General features: G+C 42.0%; 1 protein-coding gene across 1 annotated transcript; it reads left to right on the forward strand.

The window, feature by feature from the left end:
* Positions 1–1,673: 1,673 nt before the first annotated feature.
* Positions 1,674–20,781, forward strand: LOC310772249 (uncharacterized protein; the record flags this gene model as incomplete). Its single annotated transcript, XM_083632007.1, has 7 exons — positions 1,674–2,073; positions 11,712–12,005; positions 14,060–14,113; positions 19,286–19,449; positions 19,853–19,917; positions 20,042–20,136; positions 20,434–20,781. The coding sequence occupies 7 exons, from the start codon at positions 1,674–1,676 to the stop codon at positions 20,619–20,621; spliced, it is 1,260 nt and encodes a 419-aa protein (XP_083488133.1). The 3' UTR covers positions 20,622–20,781.
* Between the last annotated feature and the right edge of the window lie 1,340 nt (positions 20,782–22,121).

Below are 22,121 nucleotides of genomic sequence, written 5' to 3' on the forward strand. Positions count from 1 at the left end.
TTCCATAGGTATTTTCAAATCACTGTTCTAATACATATCTAGGGGGTAAGTCCTCCTTTAAACTGAGGGTTCCCCCGCGCTGTAGCTAGTTAAGGTGGAATGTTTCCTTTTCCTTCAAGCCACGAGTTGATGCTGTGTGAATCATTCAGCCCACCTTAAATATAGTTAAGGTGGAATGTTTCCTTCTTTCTTCAAGCCGCGAGTTGATGCTGTGTGAATAATTCAGCCCACCTTAAATATAGGACGAATGACAACGTTGTCAAGTTTCACTCGTTTTATTGGCTCGACATGCACACACACACTGACACACACAAAACACCCCTTGGAGAAGTATGGGAACGCCGTTCCCACGCGTTCTGCCGGGACTACACCTATGGTACTCATAAACTACTGAGTATGATGCACCGCTTTACAATAGGGTACACAAAAAGAGTAACTAATGGACAGGTAATAATTAAGTCATGAGTAACTAACAATTAACTCTATAGGCTACTCACAAACTGACCATTGACTAACCATTAACTAATGAGTAATTACTCTACTAAGGAACTAACAACTAATCATGAACTAATGATTAACTACTATACTCACAATGTGACCTTAACTAATGATTAACTAATGATTAACTAATATATTCACACACTGACATTTATTAATCATTAACGAACTATTAACTACTCTACTCATGGAACTGACCGACTAATCAGTAACTAATGATTAACTACTATATTCACAACTGACATTTAGTAATCATTAGGTAATGATTAACTTTTCTACTCAGGAACTTAGATACTAATCATTAACTAATGACTACCTACTCATTAACTATGATTAATTAACAATTAGTGATTGACTAATGACAAATTATTAATTAACTACTCATTAACTAATGATTAGTTAATGATTAGTTTACTAGTAACTACTACAGTATTTGTGTTTATTGTAAATTGTTGACTTTGTGCTATAGCCTACTACCGTGTGCTGAAGTGGTAGTAGGCCTACAATAGTGAGGTTGAATGCAGCAAACATTCCTTTCATCGGCACCCTGTTTACTAAATTATCAAGCAAAAAGTGTGCCAAAAATGTAATATGGTGTTAAAGAGGGTAGTATGAAAGGCTAGTGCATGGAAGTACTCCAACATGAAAAAACAGCCAACATGACCTCCGGCTCCATAGGCTACTACTCTGTGTTATGAAGGTTTTGTCTTAGAACCTTATGCTTCGGATAAAATGCAATTTACTGGATTTCGAAAGAGTGAGTTGAAAGTGTGCATAAAATATAGAAATATGTCACGTCGTTGATAAAGATTCTGCTTTTGTTGTAGCATTCAGATCAAATTACTGCCACTTTGTAAGCATAACCACCAGATGGCGCTGTGGCGTCCGGTCTACCTGAAGCGGTCAAAATACTGGACGCGGGGGAAGAAGAAGACGATACAGACAGGAACAGGAAGCAAGCAAGCGGCATCCCGCTGCCTGGCTCAGTCAGCTGTCGCTGTGTAGTAGATGTTTTCGTGTTTTACATTGTAGAAAAGCCTCAGATTCCTGTATTATTTCTAAGGAGAACTACTTTGCGTAACGTGGACTCGTGTGGCGCAGTGTCTGCAGCGACGTATTCTCACATCCTTGTAGGCTGCTAGTTAAGTGCTATTATCAAACAGCTGATTTTAAAGATGACTTTAATTCAGAACCGAACTATCTATCCACACCTGCGCGAAGAAGAAGCGCTTGTGATCGAAAACGCGATCAGACTCGCGATAGATTCAGTCATAAACGTACTGTACAGTGTCAACAGTGCCAGGACGCACGAATATCAAAGGATAGTGGCCGAGAGGGACAAAGAGATCCAGCGGCTCGAGAGCAGAGCGAAGGAGAGCGACCGTGAGCTGCAGCTTCTGCGGCAACAGGGACAGGGACGCACATGTGGACTTTTTGGAAATGGACACAGCAGCCTCGACAGCTCACACACCTGTAACGATCTTCCTCAACAGGGGGAGAAGAACACTTTGGAGCCCATTGACAGTGACAGTGAGATGACAGACCAAAGCCCTGAGTGTGAAATGAGCACTTCAAGTGAGTAAGCGTAGCCTATAAAATGCACCTCATTTTCTGGTCCTCCATGATACATGTTCACTTTTTTGCATTGCGATATGTTGAATTTCGATATATCATCGCCCCAATAATAACTTTTTTTTTCAAACAGACAAGTGTACATTACAGACATGTGCTCATAACAGAAAATAAATAAAAATGGACAAGTATAATGGTACAAATTACAGTCGAGAATCAAGTAGCAATGACAAGAGAGAAAACAAAAACAAATGATTCCTCTTTAAATGGTTCACAATATAATTTAATCAAAAATAAATCAAAAAACGCGCTCAACTCAACTGAACAAATAACTGGGTGCTAAATCCACAATGAATGTCAAGATTAAAAGAGAAGAGGATAGCACTCCAAGTTAACTTTTTATTGCCTGCAGCAAACGTTTCGGGCTCTTAACCCTTCATCAGTGCAGTAGGCTACTGCACTGATGAAGTAGTCTCTTAGAACAGACGAGTTGGCTTCCGCAATTTTCAAATGCTTCCGCCATACTGTCTGTACTTCTCGTGCATTCCTTTATAACTGGGGACTGGTAATCTTACGACTTCAAAGGTCATGAGCTGGGCGGTGACGTCATCAGAGCTGGTATGTCCCATTCCAAACTCGTAGGAGTCTCAGCAGCCCCAACCTCAAAAATCCAAGATGGCTGCGCCGCGCAACAACAGTAGTAGTATAATCGTAGTAATGTTGTTTAGCACTTCTGTTTTGTTTGTGTCTCATTAAATCAGCTGTACACACAGCACTGCCTAACTTCTATCTGTGTGGACATGAGGCTGCAGTGTTTGTATGCGCAAATTGCCGCGAAATGCCATGTTGTCAATTTTATTGCTAACAATGGCTAACAATGGCTAGCCTGGCTAGCGACTGGATCTGACCAATGAACAGTGAACTTCCCAGCTCAAGTTTTCTGCAAATGGAACGCTAACAAAACGGATGTGATGTCATTTAGCCTCCACATCCCAGTTATTTTGCGATAAAGGAACGCACCATTAGGGGAGAATCATGCACCAACCGGAATGGGAAGTAGAAAGGCGGGTCTTCCGCTCATTAGTCCAATCAGAATCCAATATGCGCATTTTTCGTGGACCCACGTGTCGTGATTGGTCGGATTCTGTCGAACTTCTTTCCTGTCTGAAGGTTTTTTTCCCAACTTCCTTGTGCATGTTCTGGGGGTGTAACATACAAGTTTTAAGAGACTACTGATGAAGGGTTAAGAGCCCGAAACGTTTGCTGCAGGCAATAAAAAGTTAACTTGGAGTGCTATCCTCTTCTCTTTTAATCACAATATAATTTGACAGTTTTATTAGTTTTATTACTATCTATAGGCTACGTTTAAGAGTCCTAATGTAATCATTAAACTCACAAAGAAACCTTATGAAATTAGGGGAAGATTTTAACACTGGTTTTATGTATATGAAATTTACCATATAAAATCCACAGGTTAACAATGTATTCAATTACACTATTCTCATGTTCAAAGTAGGTAATGACATGTATACATTAAATCGTGATGTTATATTTAGTTTAGCTTAGAATGTAATCCTGCGCCCCAATAATAACTTTTTTTATAGGACGAATCAGCGTGATGTCACTGCCACCCAGAAATGCGGAACCCTGCGGCAGTTAACTAGTATGAGTTGTGCCAAACAAACATTAATATTTCAAAAAGTAGCCTATACATCACATCGCTTATATTTTGACATTCCGAGTGAGAGCAAAATTAGCTCAAGAGTTTGATGTATAATGCATGACGTGTTAAAGTTGTGTGAACTGCGTAGTTTTTAAAATGTAAACACGGTCAGCCCTGTTAGGCGCAAATCCACCCCCCTGTAGCCTACATGTGCGCCCCCCTATGTAAACAAACGCGTTGGACAGACCTGCCTCCCGTCCACTGTTGTAGTACCGCATTTTAGCCGCCAGGTGTCATCTGGGCATAAATACACTGCTACATTTACATGCAGGAAGTAGGCTACCTCAGATCTTCAAATCTCCCTAAATATAGACAGTTTTCACAGAACGATGTTGCTAGGGAACAGTTTGAAACCTAGCTTATTTCCTGTCAGCTATTGTATTAACGAACACTACAACTGGAAGTAAGCTAGGGACCATTTAGAATGTCTATTGTCAAGTTAAAACCGTCTAAATGGATTGTAAAAACGAGTCTTTGTCATTAAGAAAGAAAAACAAACTAAACAAAATCATGACTTGACAAGTGTTGTAGACATACTCTGTTATAATAAGGACATGCAAAAAACATTACAATTGGGGTTTGAACCCATGCCTTCCAAGTCTGCAGCATTGACCAAAAGTCAGCTCTTAAACCACTCCACCTGAAAGCAATTACTGTGTTTTGCATTAGTTAATTCTCTCTATGTGCAACTTTGCCCTCTTACATGCTTGCCCCAAGTTTGGTTTTTACAAGTTGCTTGTAAACACCTCACATCTCTTCCACTGTCTATGGTTCACGTCTTGTGCAGAGCTGTCCCCCTGCAGTACCGCATTTCAGCCACCAGGTGTACAAATGTGTCTCTTGTCAATAGAGGGTATGCACACCCATTGGAACTAGGGATGGGTATCGTTCAAAAATTTTCGATATCGATACCGTTTCGATACTTTGATTTCGATACCGGTTCCTGAACGATACTTTTTTCGATACCAATTTTTAGAAAAATCCATTTTAACAAAAATAAAACTGCATTACACATTGACAATTATGATACAAATCTGTAGTTTTTTTTTCAAGTTTTACAGCAGAAAAAAAACCTACTGTATTTAACATAACTTTAAGTTGTCTAAACTTATTACTGTCCCCACAAAAAAAATTGGAGTACTACAAAGGAAATAAATGTAAAACAAATAAATCAGTGCAATAGTTTTCAGTGCAAAACGGAGAGTTGCAAATGAGTGTTTAATATTCACTGATGCAACAGAACGCTATTCTTGTCCAAACTGATGAGATGGCTCCACTTCATGCATGGAAGACAATAGTTGAGCATTGACTAGCCTATCAATAATGGCACAAAGTGAATCCCATTTACCGTATATTCAACAAACTATCATGACATAAGCGTTTGTTAACGATTTGCTAAAAATACATAATGGGCGATAACTGCCCGCTTGCATATAACGTTAACACTAATTAATTGAACATCTAACGCTAGCATTGCAGATCAGTGTTTAATGCTCACTGCTGCAACAGAACGTCATTCTTGTCAAAACTGATGAGACAGCTCCACTTCATGCATGGAAGACAATAGTTGAGCATTGACTAGCCTATCAATATAGCCTTATTAAATGGCACAAAGTGAATCGCATTTACATTCAACAAACTATCATGACATCAGCGTTTGTTAACGAGTTGCTAAAAATACACAATGCCCGCTTGCGCATAACGTTACCGCGCCAATTAATTAAACGATCTAATGCTAGCTAGTAGCTACAACTCACAGCCAGACTGTCAGACTGAGGGATCTGATAACCGCTAACATCAACAACAAACTTGCGGTAAGCTGACCCACCTCTCGATTATTTCTCGTCTGTGGAAACCAGTCCCAGTTCCACTTGTCTCCGCACCGCACGCTGCCTGCCTCACAACAAACCCACACCAGCTAAAGTGGGCGTAACTTTCCCTGCATGCTTCTACATGACAGCCAATCACCAGCCGTATTAGAGCGTGGTGTGCAAGCATGTCGCATGCTTATAGGCTCAATGACGCTGTTTTGTTTTGGTATCGAAAATTGGTATCGATTGACAAGGGAGGCTTCGATACCCCTTAGTATCGATGTTTTCATTTCGGTGCCAAGTAAGTATCGAAACTCGATACCAATCCCTAATTGGAACACGCCCCCTCAATCGGGAATGAGTGTCAAAATGAGTGTCAAGTTCCTCCCTGAGCAGCAGGTGTCTAGGCTGATTACTGCATTCAAGCTCATTCTTGCTGTGACTCAGTGGGCGTGACCCCACAGTGACTTCTGCCTCTGTGACATCACATGCATACCCTCTATATGTTTAGAGGCCAAAAATAATCTAACCACTTCACATTAAGTATCTTTTGTACACACATTTAAAGGAGAATTTCGTTTTTTTTTTCAACCTGGACCCTATTTTCCACACTGTATGTGTCTAATAAATCATCATCATCATCACTTTATGAACAGACACAAGGTCCAGTATAAAAACAGACAATACATCAAATCATAACATATACATACCCCAATACATTACATTAAAGAGTTGTACCAATGTGCCCAAATGCTGGACTGGTACTTAATAGCACTGAGACCAGGTTGAGACAGCAGCATGATAATCAAGTTCTGAGACACATTAAGACAACAGATAAACTTGTAGGTCAGATTTCTCAGCAGGGCATGAAAGGTGTAGACTCCTGCACCACAAAACATTTCACTAGCACTGCAACACCTTGGCTTTCTGAGCAGACTCCTCATGCAGTCATTATAAGCAACCTGAAGCTTTTGAATGCTAGTCTGCTTAAACTTGACCCACAGGGGGGCAATATAAAGGGGAGTACTATAGACCTTATTCGATTGACGTCACTCACGTACGGGCACGCCCACCACCTCCATATTCTCGACATAGCGCTGCAGCTTTAAGTGACAACCTATGTGAGAGCAGCGTTTATAGGAAGCTATAGCGTTAGCGTTACCTGTATCGTTCCAATTGTGTTCGGATGGTGACCTGCATTAGGCATGGCTGTAGTAATGACAGCAATAAAGTCCCCGTGGTTTGTTTCTATCTCTACCGTCCACAGACGTGAAGGGAGCGAGACGGAGGATACGTCAGCAGCACAGGAGATGTGTGGATAGTTAGGAGAGACAGGTGAAACTTTCTGACAGCTCCTCACAGCAAAGTCTGTTCACCTCGTTTTTTCTTTTGTTTATTATTACAGGCATTAACGGCAGCATACAAACAACAACTCTGGTTTTTTTTTTGCTGTCATCACTATCGCTATTTTGTAATGGAACAGAAACGACAATAAGGCCGTTACTATAGTTGTCAGCTGCAGGACGGTATGTCAACAATATGGCGTTGTCCGGGGTTAGCGAATAAGGTCTATTGGCTCTAAACAGGCTAATCAGGCTCCGTCAGTCTTCCCCAGGGCAGCTGTGGCTACATCACCCGTAGCTTACCACCACTGGTACGAATGGTGTGAATGAATAATGATTTCTGTGAAGCGCTTTGGGTGTCTAGAAAAGCGCTATATAAATCCAATCATTATTATTATTATTAATCTTGACCTCATCAGAGCAAAAATAAAACTTTTTCCTCAGCATATTAGCTTGTGCATACAAGACACGCTGCTGCCTATACATGTCATCATCATACATGTCAATAAACTCATCGTGACATATTTCTTTCAGATTGGTAGAGTATTCACCGAGATAGCCTTGTTTACAGCTGGAGCAATGTGCTCAAACAAATGCACAGTGTACTGTACAGGCCAAGCTCGCACCGCATCGTCTATACACGTTCGCTAATAATGTTATGTCAATTAGTTATGTCAAGTCAGCCAGAATGTAAGTATGTCGTCTGCTTTAGCTCTTTCAAAATAAAGCCCTTGTTGTAACGTTCACATTTTGAGTAATGCTTTGCAGCTTCACTATTATGTAAACTTAACATCAAAACTAGTATTTTGATCCAATGTTTGCTGCTTCGTTTGTTGAAACACCCTTTTCTCCTCCAACATGCATCAGTGAGGCTATTTACTTGTTTAAATCACATTAGTTGAAATTTTTACCCAGAAGCTTCCAGAAGGGAAAAGGGAGGGGGAAGAGACAGCCCGCAGCGGTGGAGAAACGCGGGTTGAGAGAGTGCGATATAAAAGTTTAAAAGGCGATGCTGCTGCTGCTACCCCCTGCTGCTTTCCTGGGTAACAAAAACACGTGTGCTAGTGGGACTTTTGATGTAAAAAAGGTATAAGATGTTTAAAAGCCGATCACCCCCTGCTGCTTTCCTGGGTTTAAAAAAAAAGTTTATATAAGTGGTACTTGTTTTGATGTAAAAAAAAAAAAAAAGTACTAGGTAGTTACATGCATGCAATTACAGGGAAACTACATGGGCGCGGGCTGTGTTCTCCCCGGGGGAGACCACGGCTTCAATGCGCAGATATATCATCAAAGTTGCCAATTCAATTGATTTGTACTGCGCCACCCACGGCTCATCCAACGGGCGTTTCTGCACTCCTCCAATTTTCCCGTGACATTATTCAGGTGTTTGTTGTTTTTCTTCCTTGGAATTCTAAGAGAAGTTCAGTCATCAACTAAGCCTTATTTCCCTATTGAGTGACGAGCTGCGAGCATTAGACCTCATTGGCGCCTGGCCAATCCCAGCGCTTGACTGCTGCGTAGGCGGGCACAGGGCGTGGTTTTTGCCGGAACCGTGGTGGGTTCCATAATAACACCTAATTACAGGGTAACTACAGTGCGGCGGTGTTCTGAAGCAATGTTAATTCCCCCTCCTACTTACATGTAATTACAGGGTAACTACAGGGGTGCGGGCTTTATTCTAAAGCAATGTTAATTCCGTCCTACTTACATGTAATTACAGGGTAACTAGAGAGGCGCAGGCTGTGTTCTAAAGCAATATTAATTCCCTCCTACTTACATGTAATTACAGGGTAACTACAGGGGCGCGGGCTGTGTTCTAAAGCCATGTTAATTCCCCCCTACTTACATGTAATTACAGGGTAACTACAGGGGCGCGGGCTGTGTTCTAAAGCCATGTTAATTCCCCCCTACTTACATGTAATTACAGGGTAACTACAGGGGCGTGGGCTGTGTTCTAAAGCCATGTTAATTCCCTCCTACTTACATGTAATTACAGGGTAACTACAGGGGCGTGGGCTGTGTTCTAAAGCCATGTTAATTCCCTCCTACTTGTAATTACAGGGTAACTACAGGGGCGTGGGCTGTGTTCTAAAGCCATGTTAATTCCCTCCTACTTACATGTAATTACAGGGTAACTACAGGGGCGTGGGCTGTGTTCTAAAGCCATGTTAATTCCCTCCTACTTACATGTAATTACAGGGTAACTACAGGGGCGCAGGCTGTGTTCTAAAGCCATGTTAATTCCCTCCTACTTACATGTAATTACAGGGTAACTACAGGGGCGCAGGCTGTGTTCTAAAGCCATGTTAATTCCCTCCTACTTACATGTAATTACAGGGTAACTACAGGGGCGCAGGCTGTGTTCTAAAGCCATGTTAATTCCCTCCTACTTACATGTAATTACAGGGTAACTACAGGGGCGCAGGCTGTGTTCTAAAACCATGTTAATTCCCTCCTACTTACATGTAATTACAGGGTAACTACAGGGGCGTGGGCTGTGTTCTAAAGCCATGTTAATTCCCTCCTACTTACATGTAATTACAGGGTAACTACAGGGGCGCAGGCTGTGTTCTAAAGCCATGTTAATTCCCTCCTACTTACATGTAATTACAGGGTAACTACAGGGGAGCGGGCTGTGTTCTAAAGCCATGTTAATTCCCTCCTACTTACATGTAATTACAGGGTAACTACAGGGGCACAGGCTGTGTTCTAAAGCCATGTTAATTCCCTCCTACTTACATGTAATTACAGGGTAACTACAGGGGCGTGGGCTGTGTTCTAAAGCCATGTTAATTCCCTCCTACTTGTAATTACAGGGTAACTACAGGGGCGTGGGCTGTGTTCTAAAGCCATGTTAATTCCCTCCTACTTGTAATTACAGGGTAACTACAGGGGCGTGGGCTGTGTTCTAAAGCCATGTTAATTCCCTCCTACTTACATGTAATTACAGGGTAACTACAGGGGCGTGGGCTGTGTTCTAAAGCCATGTTAATTCCCTCCTACTTACATGTAATTACAGGGTAACTACAGGGGCGCAGGCTGTGTTCTAAAGCCATGTTAATTCCCTCCTACTTACATGTAATTACAGGGTAACTACAGGGGCGCAGGCTGTGTTCTAAAGCCATGTTAATTCCCTACTACTTACATGTAATTACAGGGTAACTACAGGGGCGCAGGCTGTGTTCTAAAGCCATGTTAATTCCCTTCTACTTACATGTAATTACAGGGTAACTACAGGGGCGCAGGCTGTGTTCTAAAGCCATGTTAATTCCCTCCTACTTACATGTAATTACAGGGTAACTACAGGGGCGTGGGCTGTGTTCTAAAGCCATGTTAATTCCCTCCTACTTAGAACCTCAGTCTGTTTCATTGACCATTTACTCTTTTTGGTCGTAAGTTTTGCGGGCCTCAGAATCAGCTTTATTGGCCAAGTATGTACACATACAAGGAATTGGACTCCGGTTTGCTTTGCTCTCAAAGTACACACATACAGGAAAAAAAGAAAGAAAGAGACGAATATGCCCAATGCAAGAAGGGTACATTTAGACATGAGCAAACATTTACAGTAGCTACTATATACAATTGTGGCGTAAAGTGTTCACATAATATACTTCACGTTCATCTAGCAAATTATTTAATCATGAAATCATTTTAAAAAGCAAGTTGCAACGGCTAGGGGGATTTTCTAGGCTCTGGGTGTGTGTGTGTGTGTGTGTGTGTGTGTGTGTGTGTGGGGGGGTGACTGACTCAGGTGACCCAAGTGACTCGAACACCGACTCTCTTTACTGAGTGACTCATGCAAACTTGAGTTAGTAAAAAGAGTCAAACCTCCCATCGCTAATTCAGACAATTCATACAGCAGCATGCAGTGGCCGCTGCATGTAGTGAGGCTGTAGTACAGGGGTGCCCAATACGTCGATCGCGAAGGTAGTGTGGTAGATCGCATGGCATTGAGGAAGATTTTTTTTTTTTTTTTTTTTTTTTTTTTTTCTTTCCCCCCCACTGTTTTTCCACTGTTTCCACTGTTTTTCCACTGTTCCACTGTTTTCCACTGTATACTCAGTGTATATATATATAAATAAATATGTTTGGTAGATCACTTTGACTTGGTCATTTTAAAAGTAGCTCCCAAGCTGAAAAAGTTTGGCACCCCTGCTGTAGTACGTCATCGTGGGAGGGTCTCACCCCAACCCCCCCCCCCCCCCCCCCTTCTGCCTTCTCCCCCTCAAATCAAGCATAATATGCTTGATCATCTTGTTCTGTTGTTGTGACACATATTATGTCACAACAACAGAACAAGATGATAATTTTGACATACTCGTGCAGCCCTAAATTTATGAATGGGTAAATAAAAAACAGAACAGTCGACTCACTACAGGGTAAAATCGGTAAAATATTTTGGATCACACAAAAAAGCATTGCAACGTGCATCAAGGGCCTTGATGCACGTTGCAATGCTTCGATAATAATAATAATAATAACAATAATAATAGCCTTGACAAGGCTATTACCGTACTTTATTTAATTGCCATTATTGTGAAGGTTCTAGCTGCAAGCTTCAGTTTTATTCTGACTGCTTGACGCTGCTTAGAGTTGGTGATGACATTTGCAGCTCCAATCTGCATGTAAATCGTTATCACAAACGAATCAAAGGCCAGAATGCAAAGACAGTTTGCCGTTTTTATTGCCGAGACTGTTGTCGTCTAAACGTAGCCTCAGTTTAATTGTGTTTCTCTGTCTTGTGTTTGTCATCTCACTCCACAGCTGGCATTTTTGTAAGACCTACTTCACACTTCTCTTCCCAAAGCCACGAGTCTGCTCCCCCGTCGTCTCCCAGCAGGACGGGCCTGGACCAGACCCGCACCTCACACTCCTCAGAGGTGTCAGGCGTGTCAAATGGGACACCAAATCTGGCCGCACCGCCCGCAAACCTGAGCGTAAAAGAGGAGCCTTGTGATATTGATGCAGTTAACTGGGAAATGAATGAGCAGAGGTTCCAGGACTGTCAGGACAACGGAGGCGCTTCGGGTCAGGACGAACCTAGTCCCAGCTTGAAAAGTAAGATACGCTTAAGTTATTTACAGTAATTTCTGTTATTGGTTAACATTCTAAGGAATTGAGAATATATTCTTTTACATCTGTTGTCTGGATGATGTGGCTTTGACGCTTGCACACACCCCACCCAGCACCCGATGTCCACATACGTTAATGTTTAGACTAAAGCAGGTCCGTCCATCATGGTCATCATTTAGGCCAAAAATAGTTGTTGAAATGTGGGCTATGTTTAGATGCAAGAGCACTGACTCTCGATTACAGCAGTGTCTGCGCACCAAGCTTTGTTTATATAAATGCCCAGACCCCCACCTCCAGCCGGAGTCGTCTGTTGTTCTCTCTGGCGTATAGCGTCCCATTCACTCAATGGCACTATCGGGGCCGCCACTGTTGAGCCATGGTTCCTGGTAAGATCAGGATATTGGAGTCCATAATCCTTTTGTGAGTGATGATCCACAACCACAGCTCATCCATATTGTTAGTCAGAAACTGTACATTGGCGAGGAAGATGCTGGGTAGAGATAGTTAGCTTAGCCCGTAGCCTTCTTCCCCATCTTTGTTTACGATCTCTACGCCACCTGCGAGCCCTTCCGGCTGACGGAGCAGAGTTGGTAGCCTCCGGTGTCTTGGCAATCTCTGGAAGGAGCTGAAGATTGATTGTTCGTTATGCCAGGAAGGCCAGCTGTGCTAGCGGTTGTGCTAACCGATAGCTGCAATAAAACAGTCACATATTTTCAGAACTTATCACTCAGTCCAACTTCCTTGCTGACTTTTTTCCAAGCCCTCTCCTATTTATTGCGACATGCCAGGAGACTGGTGTCATATAGCTCCGGGAGCCCACAAACAGCCACAATTAGCTTATCTTCATCAGGGTCAGGACGTTGGTGACATTGAGAGAATCTCAATGCTGATTGGCTATCGTGACACAGTGTCACACAAATTCTCCGCTCAAGTTGAGAAATTTCAACTTGCGCGAATACACGGCTGAGGTGAATATCGTGTCATTAATCTGCCCGAGGTTTATTTATTGTTTATTGTTTATTTAGATCCCCATTAGCTGCCATACATGGAAGCAGCTATTCTTCCTGAGGTCCACAACATAAAAGTAAAAAAAAAAAAAAATTACATACATTTGATGGATACAATTATTCAAATACAGTTTGTATACCTTAAATCATGAAAAAAATGAGGTAATGCTATGTAAGCTTTCTTAAAATATAACCACAACCCAACTATGGTTGCTTTTGATTAAAACAGTTTACAGATAAACATAAAAGAAAAGAAAAAATTTACGAACACCAACACCAAATTCAGATTCACATAAATCAATGTTCAATCAACAGACTCTTTTTAAGATGTTTTTTGAACAGACTTAAAGACTGGGTGTTTCTCATACCATCAGACAGCGTGTTCCATAATGCAGTGGCTCTATACATAACAGATTTTTGAGTAGATATTCAATTTGTGGAAGGCAATACAAGTAATCTCCTAGACTCTTGTCTTGTTGAGTAATCATGAATATCTTCAATATAAAGGTAAAGGTAAAGTCACAACGATTGTCACACACCTGAGTGTGCGAAATTTGTTCTCCGCATTTGACCCATCCCCTGGGGGAGCGGTGAGCGACAGCAGTGCCGCGCTCGGGAATCATTTGGTGATCGAACCCCCCAATTCCAACCCTTTGATGCTGAGTGCCAAGCAGGGAGGCAATGGGTCCCATTTTTATAGTCTTTGGTATGACTCGGCCGGGGATCGAACTCACAACCTCCCAGTCTCAGGGCGGACACTCAAACCACAAGGCCACTGAGCTGGTTCAATATGACAGATCCTACAGTATAAAGATGTAGGCTTGGCCTGTATACAAATTTTATGAAAAAAGGAGAGAAGATTATAAGAAAGCCTATCCCTAAAAAGCCTATTTTTAAATCTGTTTATGGCAAATGCATGCCTCCATATGTTATTAGTCTTATTGGCATGCCATGTATTGAGTTTAAATTATTTTAAATGTTTGTTTCACATGACATGTATTGAGTTAAAATTATTTTAAATGTTTGTTTCAGAAACACCTGTGGCTTCAGAAGGCCAGAGAGGCATGTTTCCGACGTATACTGCCAGTAAGTCTCATGTATATGTATTTTCAGACTTCTATCTCTTCTCTTGTTTGTCAAACTGCTGTTGGGTAACATTATGATTACTAAAATATTACGGGGATTTGGGCCATTAAAGAGCATGGTGCAGGTTAGAGACCACTTTGCATTAACATGTGGGACTTTTATGTAGCAATTAGGATTCTCTTTTGTTTTTTGTTTCCCCCCCACACATAGCTGCATCTAGACTGGTTTTTGTAAAGCAGCTGGCACACGCACATGAAAACCCGCAAATCTAGCAATAACACCTGTGACGTTTTAATAAACAATAAACGTTCCCTCAGATCATTACCTCCGTACGCCAAGACCGGTCTAGCCGGCTTAGATGAGCTGAGATGGTCGGTCGGCTGTGCAGTCTCTGGTTCTCCAAAATTATATTTCCAAATAGGCGTTATTTTGAAAAACCGATTGCATAATGGGGGTCAACTAGTTTTACTACTAGTTATGTTTGACTACTGAATCTATTAAAACTTCATAAAGTGCCATATTAACCATAGATGGAGCCCAAACTAAACAGAAGGTTATGGGGGTGGAAATGGCGGAGCGGAGTTTTCTCTGCTCCTTCAGTGCCGAAATGCATTCTGGGCAGTGTTGAATTATTGTACCAGAGGGTCAAAATGATCATTGTTGGAGGTAAATCATCGTACAAATACGATAATTATTGTGTGTCTGGTGTTTTGGAAAGTTTTCTGCTGTACACATTGACTGTATATTTTTATTATTATTACAGTAAGTACCGTAGCCCAAGTGACGTCCCAGATGATTTTTTTTTTAGCATGAGTGACGTCCCAGATTTTTTTAGCATGTGCATTATAATGCCACCTTTTTATGCCTCCGCCGGTGATAGCCAGGCCGGAGGCATTATGGATCCGGGTTGTCCGTACGTCCGTCCGTCCGATGTTCGTTAACGCGATATCTGAGGAACGCCTTGACGGATTAGATTTTGGTGGTCAAAGGTCAAGGGCACTGGGACCTCTCGAACGCCATTTTCAAGCTTGTTAACACGATATCTCAGGAATGCCTTGATGGAATTTCATCAAATTTGCCTCAAACATCGACTTGGACTCAAGGATGAACTGATTAGATTTTGCTGGTCAAAGGTCAAGGTCACTGTGACCTCACGAATGCCATTTTCAAGCTTGTTAACGCGATATCTCAGGAATGCCTTGACAGAGTTTCATCAAATTTGCCTCAAACATCGACTTGGACTCAAGGATGAACTGATTAGATTTTTGTGGTCAAAGGTCAAGGTCACTGTGACCTCACGAATGCCATTCCCAAGTTCGTTAAAGCGATATCTCAAGAACGGCTTGATGGAATTTCTTCCAATTTGGCTCAAACGTCGACTTGGGTGCAAGGATGAACGGATTACATTTTGGTGATCAAGGGTCAAGGTCACTGTGACCTCTCACGCCATTTTCAAGCTTGTTAACCGCTATATCTCAGGAATGCCTTGACGGAATTTCATCAAATTTGCCTCAAACATTAACTTGGCCTCAAGGATGAACTGATTACATTTTGGTGGTCAAGGTTCAAGGTCACTGTGAGCTCACGAAAGCCATTCCCAAGTTTGTTAACGCGATATCTCAAGAACTGCTTGATGGAATGTCTTCTGATTTGGCTCAAACATCGACTTGGACGCAATGATGAACTCATTCCATTTTGGTTATCAAAGGTCAAAGGTCAAGGTCACTGACCTCTCGAATGCCATTTTCAAGCTTGTTAACGCGATATCTCAGGAATGTCTTGATGGAATTTCTTCGAATTTGCCTCAAACGTCACTTGGACTCAAGGATGAACTGATTCGATTTTGGTGGTCAAAGTTCAAGGTTACTGTGACATCACAACCGCTCGTTTCATGCTCGTTAACGTGAGATCTCAGGAATGCCTTGACGAAATTTCATCTAATTTGCCTCAAACCTCCACTTGCACTCAAGGATAAACTGATTAGACTTTGACTCTGACTACTGGAGAGTCAGTTGACAGCCGGAACAGGGACGGCACCCGGGTAGCAGTATGGGTTAGCTCCCCAGCCTGCGTCTTCCATGAGGAAGAAGCCCAAAAACCCACGAGAGGCCTTTTAGGAGGGCCATTCAAGCCGCAAGTGGAGACTGCAGTGCCACCAAGTACTGGTACTGCATGGTGTCCACTAAGATACCATCACCTCGGAATGAGATGTTTGGAGCGGGGGAGTCTGGTGCAGCGCACAGGTCCTAGACCTGGTGAGACGAGGGAGGAACCCGGCCGGGTGGCAACCCACAGAGCCCGGTCCCTCTACGTACCAGAGCCCTCTCCCTCCCCCGGTCCCGGCAGAGTAGTTCCGGAGCAGCGGATTGAGTGGCCCTGACCGCATGACCACCTTCGACCCTCCCTATAGGGCTGACCGTGGGTAGCTACTGGGACGTAAGTTGGGGCTTGGCCAGCCCCGGCTGGGTCACCTGGGCGAGGGTGTATGATGTTGCGAGACCCGAAACATCCTATGACCCCAGGGTACATCACTGAGGATACGTCCCAGTTATGCATCCATGCAATGTTTTTTTTTTCTTTCTTTATGATGGTTCAAGGTCACTGTGACCTCACACATGCAATTTCCAAGCTCTGTAACGCAACATCTCAGGAGTGCCTTGACGGAATTCCTTCCAATTTGCCTCAAATGGCGATTTGGACTCAAGAATGAACTAAGGAGGCATAAATCCGCAGTGCGGTCATTCTAGTTCTCCATATTTTTGCCCTGGGGGCATAAAAAATTGTAAAAAAAACTCTTGTGGTGGGATAGGCCAAATAGCTGTGGAGAGTCCGATTAGAACTCTGGTGTGGAAGAGGGGTCCCAATAAAAGCCTTTGTTGAAGTTGAATTACTCTTTATTCCTTTACTTAGACCGGTGTCATAGTGACACTTGTAGAAAATTGTGGAAAACGTGGTTTCTGTAAATAAACAGAATACAAATATAGAAATAAGTATACAAATGATAATAACTGTAGTATACTACTACCTATAGCAGGCCTATTAACATTAACCATAATACAATTACATTGTAATATATTATGATAACATTAACCATATATCAAATATAACATACATGCTCTTTAACTCATTGAGTGCCAGCCACTTTTGGAGGACGGATGCTCCCAGTGCCAGAGTTTCAGAGCGTTTTCAGTGATTTCTCGAGGCCCACAGAATATTGTGTGATATTACTATGTAAACACTGAACACGCACAAAGAACGATGAGACTCTATTCTATCATCTGCAAAAAAAAGTTTATTGATCCCATTTTCCGTTCTTTAGTTATGAGCCGGAGAAGATAGCTTGATTCATCCAGAAACAGCAATTTTTTTCTAGAAGCTGAGATAATTGGCCTTTTGTGAAATTAAACATTTCAAGCACATCACTGACTCTGAAGCTAATCTTTTCTAATGTAGTCACACCTCAAAAATAATTTCCTTCAATAAAACAGTGAAGGCCAGGGAATTCTGTTTGGCAGAATAATATTTTTTAGCTACAACCAGCAGCGCTGGCCCCTGCGTGCGCTGCTGGTTGCAGCTTCTTGCTGGTCTTCATTTGCTGCTGGTGGGCATCGGATATTCTGGCTTGCGTTTGTCAATCCTGTCCTGCTGCCTGGGTCTGTCTGGGTGTTGTGTGTGTGCTGCTCTGCGTGCCCCCTCCCCCCCCCCCCCCCCCCGCCCCGCCCCGCCTCGCCTCAACTGCACACTCCTCCTCCTGTCTGTGGTGGCTCTCTGCTGAGTTTGCTGTGCGCACAGTGAAGGGTGCTAGACATCCTGCTTTTTTACAGCGTTCCGCGTGTGTTTGTCACCGGCAACGATGCTTCCAGTTGAATAATAACAACTCCACGGTGTGGATGTGCGGATTTGCTGTCGCAACCGACACGGAGCGGCTCAATTGTGGGAGCAGATTGGCTGCTGCAGGCACAGCTGCAGTAACGTGCTTCAGCATATCGATGCATACGGATGCGATGCGATTTCCGTTTCCATAACGACTTCTTCTTTGTTTTTTCCTTGCCTTTCTGTTATGTGGAGAGCACTGTCGCCACCTAAGGGTTCTGTAAAATAGGTTAGACACATCCAATAGCTATAATATTTGTACATCAGAGGCAGAAGGCTTTGATCGACGCCCCACCGTCAAAAAACGCAATTGACGAACATGTCCGTCCTTGGCACTCTACGTTACTAATTGAAATGACGAACATGTCCGTCCTTGGCACTCAATGAGTTAATATCCCACCTTTAAACCCATAACATCAACACAGATCCACAGTCATTACTGCCATTACTGTAGGGGTAACATACAAATATCCCCAAGTCACCTTCCATATACCGGCATGCCGTCAGATTACTGCCCACGGGCCAAAAGCATGCATATGCACATGTAGTCACGTCATAATTGGGGCGCATCATTGATAGTGCATACATACTGTAATGGAAATAAAATAACTTCCCAAAAGATACAAATTACACACATTATCGGTACACACCGAATTGCCTATTTATCAAACGCACCACTCTCAACAGAAAATTACTGTAAGGCGATTGCCCGTCCCCACAAGCATCTTATATTGCACCGACATTCATGCCGTCTTAATTACCACTTCAAAGGGTGCCAACTGGCTACATTCTCTTGCAAATTATCTATCAAACTACACATTCAACGCTAATAAACACAGGAAAATACTCACTGTAGTCATGGACGCACAATTCCCACAATAAGTTGCCAAACACACGATAAACTGCAGTACTTTCAGCTATTCAATTATCCGGTCTCGACTGAACTTCAAACAGACTTGAACCCGCAACTCCCCACACTATCTGCAAGCGGGTCTACTTTTCCTGATATCCCTCCGCACGTCACATAGGAGGCACGCAGCTATTGCAGTCTTAGACCCTTTTTAACAGGGCATGTTTTAATTTTGTTTTTGTTTTTTTGGGGTATTTTCTTAAGAATCTTGAGTCCTAACTGTAAATTCTTCTTATTTTTTACCTGCACCACGCTCTTTAACTTGAACGTTTTGCATTGTGAATGCAATTGGAACCTGTTACACTATTCTTAAATGCAAATGGCCGAAGTTAATTTTCATATATGGCTTATATATGAGTGTTCCTCTCTATGTCTTTACAACATTTCAGAATTTCAGGAGTGCGTTCTGAAGCAACTAGTGGAGATATTTGAGGAGGTCAAGCGTGTTGGGAGGGCGGAGCCGAGGAACTACCATATTGACAAGATGGATAGGATGGAAGAATTCGATCGCTTGGAGGAACAGCTCCAAAGTGCTGAGGAAAAAAGTCGAATGGTAAAGCAACGTGCACGCTTGATAACCCAAATGATTTGCCTATACATTACTCACCCTGACACTAGAGCTAATGAATGCTGCTGTCTCTCTTATGGTGCTGTAGATTTATGATGGTTTAGCCTCATGTTTTCTATGGTACTTTGGTAGTATATCATTCTGATTAACCTGGATTTGGCCCTCTACATATGTATACTTAGCCTGGATTATGGCACAAGGAATAGTCATATATCCTGTGTATTGATAAACGCTCTGATATTTGCTATTTTTGATAATGGTGTTTTCCATACTGTACGGAATGCCATTTTACATCCACACATAATGCTTTTAATGGATGCTAAATTATGCCCATTCATCAGGTAAAATTTCAAGTCTTGGGTAATTTATTTGGTAATTTTACTCTCAGGTTGAACGGTTGAGCAGTGTTGGGGGCAAAAACGTAAGGGACTGTGCAGCCAAGATCATGGACAGGTATATGTTGACACTGTGAAGTAGCAATGGAAAGCTGTTATAACACAGATATTAAAATCACAAGGCTGATTTCCACAGCAGTGTTCTATTGACCAGTAAAGAGGATCCTGTATGTGTCTTTCAGGCTCTTTACAAACAGTCTCATGTCCAAGTTCAATATGAAGGGCACCCGTTCGAAGAGAGCCTTCCAAACCAGTGCCTTGTACTCCATTGTGAATGGTAAATATGTGGTATTTTTCTTTAGTATGCTAGTTAGTTATTGAATATATTTCTTGTCTGGAGGATCAAGGACTGATGATTATATTGTGAAGTACAAATTGGCTTTGAACACTAATAAACCGGATTTCAAAGATCTTAGAATAATTGTTCACTGAAAAAATAAATCTTAACAACTTTGTGTGTACATGCCATGATTGAATATATTTTAACTTGAGCTTTCAAAGTGACACATGTGTCCTCTGATAATTCTGTGTGTGTTTATTATAACAAGTACCCTATATGTTTGTGTTGTTGCAGCTGCAGTTAAGAAGTGGGACAGCAGGGCCACAGACCACGAGATAAGACAATCTGTTGCGGACTATTTAAAGCATGCCCCCGGTCGATCTGGAGGAGGGCGTTATAAAGCCCCAAATGCAGTCCAAAGCCTGAACCAGGGATGTGATTTTACAGAATTAATCTGGAATGAAATTCCAGGCTGCAATTAATCTGCAGTGTGCAACGTAACATTTTTCCCCACCAGCCCGGCAGCAAAAATGAAAAGAACGATTTTTTTCCCCATAATTTGTGTGATTCATCGTACGTAATGTGTACAACAGTGAAGTTACCTTTAGATATGGTTGTTTTCATTTAGTTATGGATATGTAATGTTACTAGGGGTGTCACAATATATCGTCCCACGAAATTTCGCGATAGTAAAACGTCACGATATGTATCGTTGAGATGAAATCTCATATCGTGAATTTTTTTTTTTTTTTTTTTTTTTTTTTTTTCAAAAATAGACAAAGAAACGTCTTTGTTTGTTGAAGTTCAATGTGTGGAAAGTAGTTCAGTTGAACAAGTCTCTGAAGAGACACATGAGAAGTTATACAGGAGAGAAACCATTCAATTGAGTTTCTGGCAAAACTGTTTACTTGACAGGAAAAACTGAAGATGCATAAAAAATAGACTAAGAAAAGTCTTGTTGTTTGAGTTTGAAGAAAAGCTGAAGATGCATAATGAGAATTTATACTGCTGAGAAACCTTTTAGTTCAAAGTAAATCTAAGTGACGGTGTAACTCATTCTATTTCAAGATAAGCCTTATCTCCAATCTCATGTTTTTTCTAGTTATTGTAATAACAATTTCCCACAACAGCATGTTTTGTATTTGTGCATTTCAAATAAAATACTACTTTTCCAGTCATATATTGTCATTATTCAAGTTTAAAAAAATATTGTTAAATCGTATCGTATCGTATCGTTATCGTAAACCCAGTATCGTGATACGTATCGTATCGTGAACTGAGTGTATCGTGACACCCCTAAATGTTACACATATCAAAATGTAAAATTTGGCACATTGGCTCAGTAGGCTAAATGAATGCTGTAAATGTATGTTTTCTATATTTTGTATAAAGCCATACAGTATGGAAAACATGGAGAAGAGAACAGAATTGATCATGACATTTCAGCGAGTATGGATGACCTATAATAAACCCAATGGTCTGCAAATGCAACCTTACAGACTAATTATTGCTCAGTTTCTGACTCTCTCTGGTCAAGTTCAGCCTAGAGAACATGTACTGTAACAAAAGGTTTATTCAAACTGAAATGGTGGGGCACTTAAAAGATCACCCTAGGACAGAGGTTTTCAAAGTGGGAGACGGGCCTCCCCAGGGGGGCTCCAAGCCAAGCTCAAAGTTTCAGGGGAGGCTCAGGAGATCACGTAGAATAACCTAAAGGGCGGGACATACTCCACGCGAGGGCCATGCAGCCAATGACGGCGAGGCCACCGCAGTGCGCCGCACCGCTCTGCTCCGTTTTGCAGGGAGAGACCGGAAGAGAAATGAAATGAAGAAGTAAGTACACTGAGCCATGTTTTGACCACATCTCTTGACCCATGTGGTCAACTTTGATTTCTAACTGTTCGTTTTTAGTCATTTCAAGTAATGTGCTGTGTTGAGAGAGAGATCTAGTCCTATTTACATTAAATAAAAACAAGATTGGC

The sequence above is a fragment of the Poromitra crassiceps genome (genome assembly GCF_964638095.1).
Source record: "Poromitra crassiceps genome assembly, chromosome: 1".
Lineage (NCBI taxonomy): Eukaryota > Metazoa > Chordata > Actinopteri > Beryciformes > Melamphaidae > Poromitra > Poromitra crassiceps.